Source organism: Sinocyclocheilus rhinocerous, unplaced genomic scaffold (genome assembly GCF_001515625.1).
Source record: "Sinocyclocheilus rhinocerous isolate Xijiao unplaced genomic scaffold, SAMN03320098_v1.1 scaffold565, whole genome shotgun sequence".
Classification (NCBI taxonomy): domain Eukaryota; kingdom Metazoa; phylum Chordata; class Actinopteri; order Cypriniformes; family Cyprinidae; genus Sinocyclocheilus; species Sinocyclocheilus rhinocerous.
The window spans coordinates 115,680-128,205 of NW_015646384.1; the positions used below are offsets into that span (position 1 = coordinate 115,680).

Sequence of the window (12,526 nt, forward strand, 5' to 3'; positions counted from 1 at the left end):
TTTGCCGCCACCTACTGGCAGTTTTACTTTCATTTTTAAAGGATATTTTCTGTTAATTCGTTTAATTCGTTTAACCTCAACATGAATTTATGAATTTAATTCCACTCATGCCACCTCTGAACTTCATTAAACATCTGAAAATACACCTACAAGCCACTTTTGTGTTCTTCTGTGCCACCTCTGTGGTACAAATAATTTTTTAAAATACTGCTTTTATTTGATTGGTAACTTTATTCTTATTCAACTTGATTTTATTCTGTTGTTTTAATTAGAAATTTTAAAAAGCTTATAAATATATATTTTTTTTAATTTGACAAAAGATTACATACTTTTAATAAAGTTAGAAAAATGCCATTACAAAGGTGTAAAAACTAAATTCCCCGTAAATCACTTTAAGGAGTCAAATATCATCTTGTAAAATTGGAAGGCTAATATTTGATCAGAATTTTTGATTATTGATTAGAAGGTGCTCCTGAATTTTTTTAAATGTTAAAAGTAGGGATGCACCTATACCAATACTGGTATCGGTATCGGGCCCGATACTGAGCTCCTGTACTCGTACTCGTACTCGTTAAAATGCCCCGATACCAAACACCGATACCACACAGCATGTGATAAGCGCCATATTCAAACAAAGAAACACCGACAACAGAACAACAGACAGCAGAAAGGAGTTAAGGGTGTCTAAAAAGTACGCGTAGAGCCTGTTTAACCACTTTTTATTAATTTAAAAATTTAGAAATTCTCTCAAATTTAAATCTTTTACAAGAATTACAGCAAAAACCAGTTTGATGCAAAAATATATATTTTTATTAATATTTGAGAAATTGTATTTGAATATTACCAGTGTGAACTCCATTGACTTCAATGGATTTAATTAAATTCCTTTGAACACGTCTGCTCAAAGTGGTCTAAACTGATGAAACCTACACATTCAAAACCCTCATTATTCTGAAAATTTTAATGTAAATGTTAAGTGTAAGTGAAATGTTAAGTACTGTAATAGGTCTTTCATGATGCTACATATTCTGGGGTATGAATTTGATAGGTGCTTGAAATTAAATAAATATTGCTTTAAAAAATCCTTGAATCTGGTGTTCATGAAAGAGTGGGAACCCTGTTTATTACAGAAGCAACTTCTTATACACTGAAGGCCAAGATTAATTTTACTTCTATGAAAATTAAAGTCTAGTATATTATGTTCAGAGATGTCTTCATGTTCTCACACTGTGTTTCTGTTTTGCATGAAATGCTTGACAAGTTGCTGTATTATACAATAATACAATAGCTGTATTAACTTTTCCATCACTGTGTGTTATCTTGTCGTACACAGGACAGAGACTGCCTTGAAAGGAGAAGAACTAAGCCTATGAAGTAATGAGTGGCTTTCACTACTTTTGTAACACTGCTGAACTGTTGATCATGAACATGCTCTGTTTTCACCTCAGTGTAAAGGCTTTTTTATTGTGCATTGTGAATATTTTTCAATCAGGATTTATTTAGGAGTCTCACTAATAATACACACTTATTTCAGGTCAGGGAGATTTCTGCTAATGAGCTGAATCTCTACTAAAGAGATGAATAAAAGAGACATCGAAAATGTGCATTGCTGTGGGGCCCTCAGGACTAGAATTTAGAAATATTAGTGCACTTAAAAGTAGCAGTGTGTAATTTCTGCACCATATACAGACAAACAGATAATCCTGCCTCAAACCCATATTAAGCTGATGTTGCTGTGTAAAAAGTGTTTATATCAACCAGTGAATAAATGGCTTCCCAGATAGCAAAAATCATCTGTGCCAGATCTGGCCCAGACCCATCTGAAGTTCTGGTCCAGATCCGCACAACGGACTCGGGCCGGTGTCTTTTGGCACAACGGGCCAATACCGGCACGGATCCGTTTTTCCGGATCTGGACCAGATGCGGATTCCTTTATGGTGATTTGGGCCTTATAACTGTTTCTACATATTACAGTTTTTTTTAAATTGCTTACACACTAAAAGTTGTAGGCTACTTAAGGCACAATCTTCAGACCAAGTCTGCAAAAATGCTAGCACATTATCCGTTCTTGTGTTTAATTTGCGAAAAACTGCTATTTAAATTCCACACTTACAGTTTTTTTTCCAACTGCTTGCACACAAACCTTTACTTGTCACACAATTTCTGAAGCCTGACACTCAAACACCAGAACCACACACCAAATCTGCAAAACCATACACTAATTCTCAGCCTTTGACTCAGTTTTCAATTTCATAAAACACTTTTTGCAAAACACAACACACAATTCTCTATGTAACACACAACAATCTAACAGGAATTAATATGTTTGCTTTGTAAAATGCATCCAAGTCACCTTTTAGTATAAAATTCTACCGTAAAGCAGCACTAAGCCAAGACTGTCTGAAGTAAGTCAGTGTTGATTCAGTTCAGTTCAAGAACTGTGAAGCTCACCAATTGTGTATATACAGTGAATTTTTGTAGCCTACATGTACATGTGAGTGCTATGACAAACTCCAGTTTTTGTGCTCCAGTGCACACGGAACAATCAAAAGATACAAGATAGTGTTTTACATTTGTCATATCTGTGTGTAGTTCGGCATGTCTATATATTTTTGTAGTTGTGTAGCCTACAGTTAAGCCAACTTTTAAAAACTATAAGCTGGGAGAGAGTATTATAACGTTGAAAGCATACACACAGCTAGTCTAAGTGTTTGTAACAGCACTTTTATTCCACACTGGTAATGACGACAATGAAGTAAAAGTGTATAAATAAACAGCAACGTGTAAATACGTGCATGTGCATGGTCTTCTGTTGTGCATTGCGCCCCCTTGTGGCAGTTTAACGTGTTGGGTGACTTGACATGTTGTTCGTGGAGGGGGCGTGGGTCCGTGGGAGGTGGATCCGTGCTACTCCAGTCAGGCACCCACATTACAACACTACAGATGAAATGTGTGTTGAGAGCATGTTATGTAATAGGTACTTTACAATGAGCTGGAGGGTGGGGGATTCATCCATCTTTTCTTTTTTGTACATACAAAATAGCATTTAAATGTAGTTATTTGCTTTTTAAAGGGGTCATATGATGCGATTTCATTTTTTCCTTTCTCTTTAGAGTGTTACAAGTTCTTGGTGCATAAAGAAGATCTGTAAAGTTGCAAAGACTAAAGTCTCAAATCCAAAGAGATATTCTTTATAAAAGTTAAGAGTTGGCTAATTGTATTTTTCACTCACTTGGCATAACAAAGGAGACGGGTCGCATTTGTCATCAGCAGGATTTATGTTAAATTAGTGCGCTGCTATTGGGCCCTCTCCCCGTTTTCTCGCTGCGGTCATGTGACCCGACAGCATCGCTCCTTTCCGCCTGCAAACAAACAGCTGTGAGCGAGACAGTGTGCAGCAGGGCTCTTCAGAAACATACAGTACACGAGCGGGACAAAATGGGAGTGGAGATCGAGACCATAACCCCCGGAGATGGTAAAATCACCTTAATGCAGCTTCTATCACGTAAAGTAGCGTATTATTTGTTAAGTTGCGTGCGTTTAACAGCATTATATTATTGCTCTGTCTCCTGCTCCCTTTTTCTCCTCGCGCTGCTGTTACAGGGAGGACTTTCCCCAAAAAAGGACAGACATGTGTGGTGCATTATGTTGGTGAGTTGAATTTCAGATGTTCTTTTGGTGGGTGTACTGATGTTGTATTTTTGTGAACGAATATGGATTTTTGTATATGGAAATTTATAATTACTGACTTAATTTAGAGAAAAAAAAAGGTTAATGCATATTTCCAAACAATCCGTGTTAAAATGACATCTGAAGAGTGGGGGTGCTGTAAAGATACAGTACAATATACAGAGGAAGACAAATAAAGCCGTTATGCACTATTAGTTGTGTATTGTTTGCACACACTGGCATTTGTCCGCAGACATGATCCTCATCTGACAGCTGAGACTGAACAGATTTGACAGACACTCGTGTGATTCAGTCTTTGTTGGATAGCGAGGCTGGCGGCGTCGGATAGACGGATTATCACTGTCTGGACGGAGTCGACCCCTGGGATGTGATTGGCTTTTAATCGTTCAAACTAACCAAGAAATACTATTCTGCCAAGTAGATTATTTGATGATTAAATAGGTAACTTAATCGAATTACGGAAAGTTTTTCATACTCAGTTGAATCATTATTACAGTTGACAACCTGCCTGCCATCTTGCATATGCTGCTTGTACTTTATGCAGCATTGATATAATATTCAACATTGTACCAAAAAAGCCCACATTTCTGTCATTTTGTACTTTGCATTACATTCTCATGACCCTTACTCGATTTTCTTTTTCTTTTTGTTTCATTTTTTCTGCATCTTTCTTGTTTCTGATTTTTTAAAATCATATTTGACTCTCTCGCTCTCGCTCTTAAAATTATTTACTTAGATTTTTACAAAAAACGTTTTATTTACTTTTACTTTTCTATGATTTCTCTATGATCTTTTTTTATTTACTAGGTATGTAGAGCAGGGAGAAAGTAAATAATGAAGGAATCGGACTCAGGAAGGCTCCAAACTAATTTCCACCTTGTGCTTCAGGGCTTCCATCTCATTATTTCTTTATTACATGGGAAGAAGAGTGGGAGATATTCATATTGAGTCATAGCAACAGGTCAGAAAGAACTATTGTTGTTAAAGAGAATTACTATGTACAGTATAGACATACTGAATAAATGTAACTGATTCCTGCTTTGTGTTGATGAGTGGATCAGTGACTCTTTTCTGCTTGTGTTTATGTTCATATGTTACTGTATTTTTGCCATGTTCTTGAAAGAGGTACATGTCTCATATCCTGATAATTTACTGCTATTAAACATGGGTTAGAGAGACAGAAAATCTCCCTGATAGAGCAGAACAATAATAAAGTAACCCATTTATCTGATGCTCTAACCTCATTTCCTGTTTTTCTGTCCTTCTGTCCTTTTCCTCTTAAATCTTTAGGCTCTCTGACAGATGGACGGAAGTTCGACTCTTCCCGGGACCGTGACAAGCCATTTAAGTTCAAGATTGGTAAACAGGAAGTGATCCGTGGCTGGGAGGAAGGTATTGCGCAGGTATGTGATGGTGTTTTGTCCACTCAGAAAATCATATGTAACACTTTTTGAGTTTAATTAAGTTTAAATGATGTTCTAATGAAGCACTACCAAATCCAGTCCACCTAGGATTGATATTTCAATGAAAAAGAAAATCACATAATTCATGCTGATATTTGTGTGACTTTTAGATGAGTGTGGGACAACGTGCAAAGCTGACCTGTTCACCTGATTTTGCCTACGGTAATAAAGGCCATCCTGGGATTATTCCCCCAAATGCGACCCTCATCTTCGATGTGGAGCTTCTCAGTTTGGAGTGATTTAATGCATTAACAATGCCTTTTGTTAATTTTTGATTATATTATAAATGTTTCAAGTGTAAAAAGGTTTAGTCTTAACATTAGAAACTTGATTAAATCAGTTTTCTCTTTATGTCAGGCCATATTTTAGTCATTCTTCTCAGAACCAGCTTTATTCAGTATCCCATCCCACAGTTTGGGGCACATTATGTAAAGATCTGTGCTTTATTTTATCAGAGTTCTCCAACATTTTATCTTTTGCTTTAGTCACATTACATCAGAAATAATTCTTTAGCTCCTTTAATTTTAATCCAACATTCTTCCTGTCTAATTGATACAATATCACCAAATCATCAAAAACCTTGCAATGTCCTTAATCCTGAACTTGAACCCTTGAAGGAACCCTTTAGACTTCTCTTCTCTTGTGACTTTTTCTTACACTGTGATTGTTGTTGGCTTGAGACCAAGTACAAACTTGTTAAAGAATCGGCAACTTGATCCCTGAATAGTAATCCCAAAAAAAGAAAACATAAATATATCTTAAAGATCTTATGTTTGGAAAATAAACATTTGCATATTTATTGCATTGTTATGCTTTAGATTTAATAAATACTAGTGCTGTCAAACGATTAATCACGATTAATCGCATCCAAAATAAAAGTTTTTGTTTACATAATATATGTGTGTGTGTACTGTGTATATTTATTATGTATATATTTAAGAAAAATATGTTACAGTTATATATTAAATATATTTATATATGATATGAATTATATGAATATATACATGTAAATATTTTCAAAATATATGCTGTATGTGTGTGTATTTATATATACATAATAAATATACACAGTACAGTAAAAACTTTTATTTTGGATGCTGACAGCACTAATAAATACATAAATTACATTTAATGCTTTTTAACATAAAGTATGAATTTTCAGTATTGAATTGTAAGGTTTGAACAGGTTCGCTGGTTTTAATTAGTACAAAGAAGCAAAATCTTGAACAATCCTTGTGCCTGCTAGTGTGTTTGACACCTGCCAGAATACCACTGGTTTTGTATATTTACAAAGTGACCATATCAACTGAAAAAGTGCCATCATATTACCTGAAATCAAACTTTATGTTAGACCAGGCTGATTAATACAAATAATGAAGTATGAAGTGATAACTGCTATTTCTGTCAGTTTGGTGAGCAACATTATTATACATAGTTTTTGTTTATTTTTTTGCAGTATTTTATTAGCATGCAGCTATTTGGAAATGTTTTAAATGTGTTTACTTTGTTCTGTGTTTGATTAGGTTGTGTAGTTGAGTAGGTGGCGCATTTGGCACTAGCAATGGACGCATGCCATTCTTAGTGCTTAAAGATTTTGTGATTATGTTTCACTGTTCATTGTCTCATCAAATCTCAAAACCAACCATTAACTTGCTAATTATTATCTATAATTGATGGGCACTTTCTGTTCTCATGGAGAATTTGTTTCATTGATGGACAAAGATGTCTGAAAAACAAAATAAGGGGTTGTGGCTTCCTAGCACATCGTGACCTACACTAGTGTGACATACACTACTTGCCATTCAAGTATCCATTTTGATGCTAAATTATTTGTAGCTATTCATGGATGTTAATGTAAGTTGCGCTGCCAAGACAATTGATGTGAATATATTGGATGCAGATACAGTGACAGTGCTCTTTTGTATTGACATGGAAATAATTTTTAATTTAACAGAAATCTGTCTTGCTTAAATATTTGAGTGGATGCTGGCGATTCCTGTGATTACAAGTCAAGCATCAAATATATGGCTTTAATATTACTGTAATGCACTGTATATTTACGTATTGTCTTAAAGACAATAAAATAATTCAAATGTGCTATGAAGTGCTTTTACATGTTTTGGAAAATGTTGCTTGTTTGTGTCATTTCAGATAAGTACCTTCACTGTTTTATGTCCACTAATAATCCTATATGTTCTTTTATTGGTACTTCTAATATAATAAATGAAAGCTGAAGAGCAGGATACATTTACCTTCAAATTTCGTGGAAGCAGATTTAGAATGAGATTCAACTGTAGGGCAGCAATTAATTTACAGCTGATGTATGGTTCAGCAATTTACTCATTATGGAACCTCTTATAGCTATAACACATAAATCAGAATGAAACCAAAACATACTAGATTGTATGTAGTCATTTAATGTAGTTGATGATTGTAGTCATGATTGTAGTCATTTAATGTAGTTACTGAACTAAATTTGATATATTGGTAGAACTGATAACTTGGTATTCCAGCACTGCCATCAAGAAAAAATAACTGATCCCAAATCAGTCCAGTGATTTTACAGTATTAACAATAACTGGACTCTGGAGTTATTGTTACCATGGTAGTTCTTGGCAGTCAGAGTGACTGTGCTTAAGTTAATGAGTAATAAAAGTATAAATAGAAGTTTCAGCCCAGCCTCCTTCATGAATGAGATAGCAGGAAGTGAACTGAGCTACTAAACCAAAGAAATATACACGCACGTACTTTCTCTCGATCACCTCCCCTCTGTTCACTTCACTGCACCAACCTAAAGAGGAAAAGAGTCTCGTTTACTGTGCTCGGCTTGTTTACATTGCTTCCCATCACATTTACCCCATTTCTTCAGAAGTCAGTCGTTAGAACGCAGAAAGGTAAGATAAGACGCGGCACTCTTTAATGTAAATGTTGTTATTTTAATTATCGTCAAAGTGATTTTATTCAGTCAGGTATGTGGGACTCGCTGGCTAACCCAAGCTAAACTTAAACAGGCTGCTGCTAACACACACGAAGAACAAAGACGTGCTGGTGTTTACTTCGCTCTGCATTCAGTTACATTTATTGTATTTTTGTTTTTAAGGATATTTTGTATCGTATCACCTGGTCATTATTTTTAGGAGAAAGAAATATAACTTTATTCGTGTAATTAGCATGATTGTGCGGTTGCTAACGGAGTTGCCGTGACTAGCTTGAGAGCTAAACACAGCAAAAAATACAGTCTGTATCAGTCAGACTGCTTTTATATCGTGTTAATAATGCTTAGTTTAAGGTGACAGTGGATTAAACCTCAGTTTAGTTTTTAAAACTGATGACAGGTGCTTTCATCGCCTTACAGGTATTGGGTAATTTAGAGCAGAAAATTAAATGTTCATACAGACAAACATTGTTCGGCAGTGAATCACAAGACGATGTTGACGTTATAGATATTTGCCACGTAACATTCAAACAGCTTTATGCGTTTTCGTATTTGACGTATGAAATGGTATTAATCCCAATATGTGTCACTGATATGAAACCTGGTCCTGTTTTGTTTCTTGAGAAGCAAGTTTTACTTTCGATTATTCCTGTATGTTCAGTCAATACATTATGGAAGGAACTGAATTATTGATGACGGAATAGTGGAAAATAAACGAAGAAACAAAGGCATAGATGAGTGATGCTAAATAAAGGCGATAACCTAGTTTTTCCTTTGGTTTTTTGGTTGAAGGGACTTTCCCATATAATGACATAAATCAGCTGCCTAGAATAATCTACATCATTTCATCGTTGACGGTTACGAGGAGATTGAGAAAGGGCTTGTAGTCATAACATATTTAAATCTTTTATTTCATGACAGTGGCATTATATTTTACCAAAAGCTATGGATAGGATATTTCCACATGGATCCTTTACTGGACTCAGTCAATAGAGTTACAGACTGTTGCCATGGGAGAGTCGTTTATTATGCTCAGCACTCATTCAGTCTGCCTGAAAATTAGCTTTGCCCATTTCTCCCCCATACCAAAGGCCCCTCACCCACTCAGCCGGACTGTTATAAGCTGGCTTTGTCCCTAACTTGAGTTTGCACTAAAGATTTTTTCTGCATTTGCACTGAAAGTAGACCACATTTAGTCAAAGATGTAATCTAAACCAGATTTAGGGAGTGTGAAATCATTGTGCTGCTGCTGCTTTTTCCTGCATTAGTTTCGTGTGATTTATTACGATTTACACTAAGGTTTAGATAAAGATAGGGTTGTTATAGTTTACAATTTAGTTATTATCCCTTCATTTGTTTTCAGTTTAAGTTTATGTATCTAAAACTAAAATGATTTGTGTTCACTTTATTATGTATTAATTAATTTTAGAGTCATGAAAATGTAGTATAGTTTCTGTTTCTTCATCATTTTATATTTATGTTTATATTATTTTATTTTTTATTCATGTTTCAGTTTTTGTTCAAGTTGGCATGAAATGATAATTCAGCCTATATAATTTCTAAATGTTTGTTATTGATCTTATTGTGAATCATCAATGCATATCATAACTTATGCCGGACTCCTCCAATTATTTTGTCCACATAAAATCTCTATCCAAGTCTCTATCCAATCAAAAACCCAGCCCTTCATTTTGTTCTATTTCGATAATTTGTTTCACTGGGATGTACGTCATAATATGGAAGAGAAAAATCTGTAACTACTTCATTGCGACTTTAATGAAAATAACACTGATAACAGGTGTTGACCTCAGATGACTTAGAGCCTCAGTGATGAGATTCCCAGTCGTTCTGTATTCCTGCTTTATTTATGATGCACTTTGTGCCCAGTCGATTCACTTAATTTCATGCGAGTAGCTGAACTAGATACAATAGAGGCACACATGTCTGCGAGAAGATTACTCACTGTCTCCATTAGTCCACTATTTGGAGACATCTCTACTTTATTGGAGTGCCCTTGACAGGAAATAATGGCCCTTTAGTGTCACAGAGACATTTTTATGCGATGAGAAACAGTGTTTGTGTGGAAGGAGCTTGTCAGATATATTTACTGCTTGTTTTTGACATTGCGGTTGAAACGTCATCTGTGTCTGTGTGTATGTGACGTCAACAGGCAGTATGTGTTGGTTTGCATGAGCTGTTCTGTGTGCATTGGTGTGGGAGTTTATTCAAGAGGATGTGGGCGAGAGTGTTCTTTCTCTTCCTATGTTATGGTCATGTCTGTCTGTGAGTGTTTCACAGATTTGTGCGATATGTGAACGTGTATGAGCATGTAGTGCTTTAGCTTGAGTCTTAAATCTGATGTTATGGAATAAGCAGCTCCAGAGTCTCTTTAATCTGGTTGTAAACCTGTATGTTCCTACATGCATTAAAGACTTGAATAAGTCTCCAGGCTTTTTGTTCAGTTTCAGTCGCTGGCTGTGTTCCAATCAGGCCGATTCTCACCAAATAGTTCCCGTTTCTCATTTCAGTTTAGTTCCTATCCAGTGATCTACTAACTATCTCCATTAGTATGTGGGATGTCTCTTCAGGGAAGTGAGGCTATGTGACGTTTCTCTCATTTGCCACCATTCAACCATGTCTCCCTAAATTTACAGTTTTCCTGTAACTTGATGTTTCTTGCTAGAAATTAGTATTTTGAAGACTTGTGCCTATCCGTATCTCCTGAAGGGCAGTGTATATGTTTACAGGCTTGTCTTTTGTATTTGTGATGCCGTCATGTTTCGTTACACTCATGTTTAAGGTTTCATGATGCGTTTATGTTTAGATGCTCTAGGCTTTTCTCGTTGAGCAGGATTTCTGTCATTTCCTGAATCTGGTGTTGGTTTCTGTTGTTGTGACGTTTACGGTAACCCAGTGATCTACAGGCAGTAGTTTATTGGCTAAAATGCACAATATGTCATGTGATCACAGTCATATGATTGTGACTAATGCCAGCATCAATCAATCACATGCCTGTATTATATCTCTTGTTGGCCTTTCCTATACTTCTCATATGTTCAATTCCTTGTCTTCCTTTCTGTCTTTAAGCACTGTAATTTCTTTGTACTTCTTTGGCTTACTCTGTCCGTCTCTCCCTTTCCCTTCCCCTTTCCAGTAATGGATGTGTTCCCAGGAAAACACTTAACTTCTCATCGCTCTTCCACTGTAAGATGAAGAGCACAGTCAGGCAGTGTTTAATGTTTTATTTTGTTTGGATTTGAAATAGTTAGAGCTTTGGCTCTGTAGTAATGATTTCTGGTGGGATGTTATTAGTCAAATGTGGAGTTGGTGCTCATGTCCTGCCCTGAGCACTTTGTTAATCATGAACTTTAGTCTCTATTATCTGCTTTTCATTGTATAATAACAATTGTGGTTGTTAACATTACATGTAAGGCAATGTTGTAAATGTCCTGAGTGTTCAGCTTATGATGAATATCTCTGAAATGTGTCCTGTGTATCTATGGTAGTGATGTATCGTTGGATGTTTGTTGTTGTAATTATAATGTATACTCAGTAGCTACTGTCCTCAACTCAAAATCGCATGGGTTGAAGTATGTCTACATATCTTTTGTGATAATAGCTTGAGTCTGCTTACACTGGAAGTGTTAAAACTGCACGTCAGAATGTTCACTGGTATCTTTAGAATGCATATCATCTTCAGAATGTTCAGTGCTAGACTTTAGCAATGCTAAAATGGGTGAATAACTTTGTATCCAAATTTATTTTTGATGGAAATATATTGATATTATGTAATTTACATATTTAATATAACACAAATGCAATATATAATTAGAGCTGCACGATTCTGGATAAATTGAGAATCACGATTTGTTTTGTCTCAAATAGAGATCACGATTCTCCCACGATTCTGAACTAAACAAAATAATGTGTGGCAAAATATGATTGCTGCAGTCTATTTAAAAGTGTTTAATTAATTTGAATGAAGTATTAAACATTTTAATATACACTACCAGTCAAAAGATTTTGAACAGTAAGATTTTTAATGTTTTTTAAAGAATTCTCTTCTGCTCACCAAGCCTGTATTTATTTGATACAAAATACAGCAAAAGCAGGAATACTGTGAAATATTTTTACTATTTAAATAACTGCTTTCTATTTGAACAAATTTTAAAATGTAATTTATTTCTGTGATGTCAAAGCTGAATTTTCAGCATCATTACTCCAGTCTTCAGTCACATGATCCTTCAGAAATCATTCTAATATGCTGATATGCAGTTCAAGAAACATTTTATTATTATTATCAATATTTAAAACACTTGCACTTGAGTAAATTTTTTTTCAGGATTCTTTGATGAATAGAAAGATCAGCATTAATCTGAAATAAAACACTTTTGTAACATTATACACTCTACCATTCAAAAGCTTGGAGTCAGTTTTT

The 12,526-nt window shown here is 35.2% G+C and overlaps 2 protein-coding genes and 1 pseudogene across 2 annotated transcripts in view; all 3 read left to right on the forward strand.

Annotated features, from left to right (window-relative positions):
- Positions 1-1,774, forward strand: part of LOC107707752 (sodium-dependent lysophosphatidylcholine symporter 1-like) — a 9,559-nt pseudogene extending 7,785 nt beyond the window's left edge.
- Positions 1,775-3,225: 1,451 nt separating this feature from the next.
- Positions 3,226-5,919, forward strand: LOC107707744 (peptidyl-prolyl cis-trans isomerase FKBP1A). The gene is made up of 4 exons (XM_016511834.1): positions 3,226-3,475; positions 3,604-3,651; positions 4,981-5,093; positions 5,264-5,919. The coding sequence occupies exons 1-4, from the start codon at positions 3,439-3,441 to the stop codon at positions 5,390-5,392; spliced, it is 327 nt and encodes a 108-aa protein (XP_016367320.1). The 5' UTR covers positions 3,226-3,438; the 3' UTR covers positions 5,393-5,919.
- Positions 5,920-7,840: 1,921 nt separating this feature from the next.
- The window catches only part of sdcbp2 (syndecan binding protein (syntenin) 2), a 21,683-nt gene continuing 16,997 nt past the window's right edge, over positions 7,841-12,526 (forward strand). The window contains exon 1 of the mRNA XM_016511851.1: positions 7,841-8,047. The gene's annotated coding sequence lies outside the window, so the exon portion shown is untranslated. The remainder of the gene's footprint in view (positions 8,048-12,526) is intronic.

What these genes read in the sequence shown, in the direction of transcription:
- LOC107707744 (XM_016511834.1), top strand. Translation starts at nt 3,439, where the DNA reads ATGGGAGTGGAGATCGAGACCATAACCCCCGGAGATG. An exon ending in ATGTGTGGTGCATTATGTTG is followed by an intron (nt 3,652 to 4,980) that starts GTGAGTTGAATT and finishes TTAAATCTTTAG; the next exon opens with GCTCTCTGACAGATGGACGG. An exon ending in GGGAGGAAGGTATTGCGCAG is followed by an intron (nt 5,094 to 5,263) that starts GTATGTGATGGT and finishes TGTGACTTTTAG; the next exon opens with ATGAGTGTGGGACAACGTGC.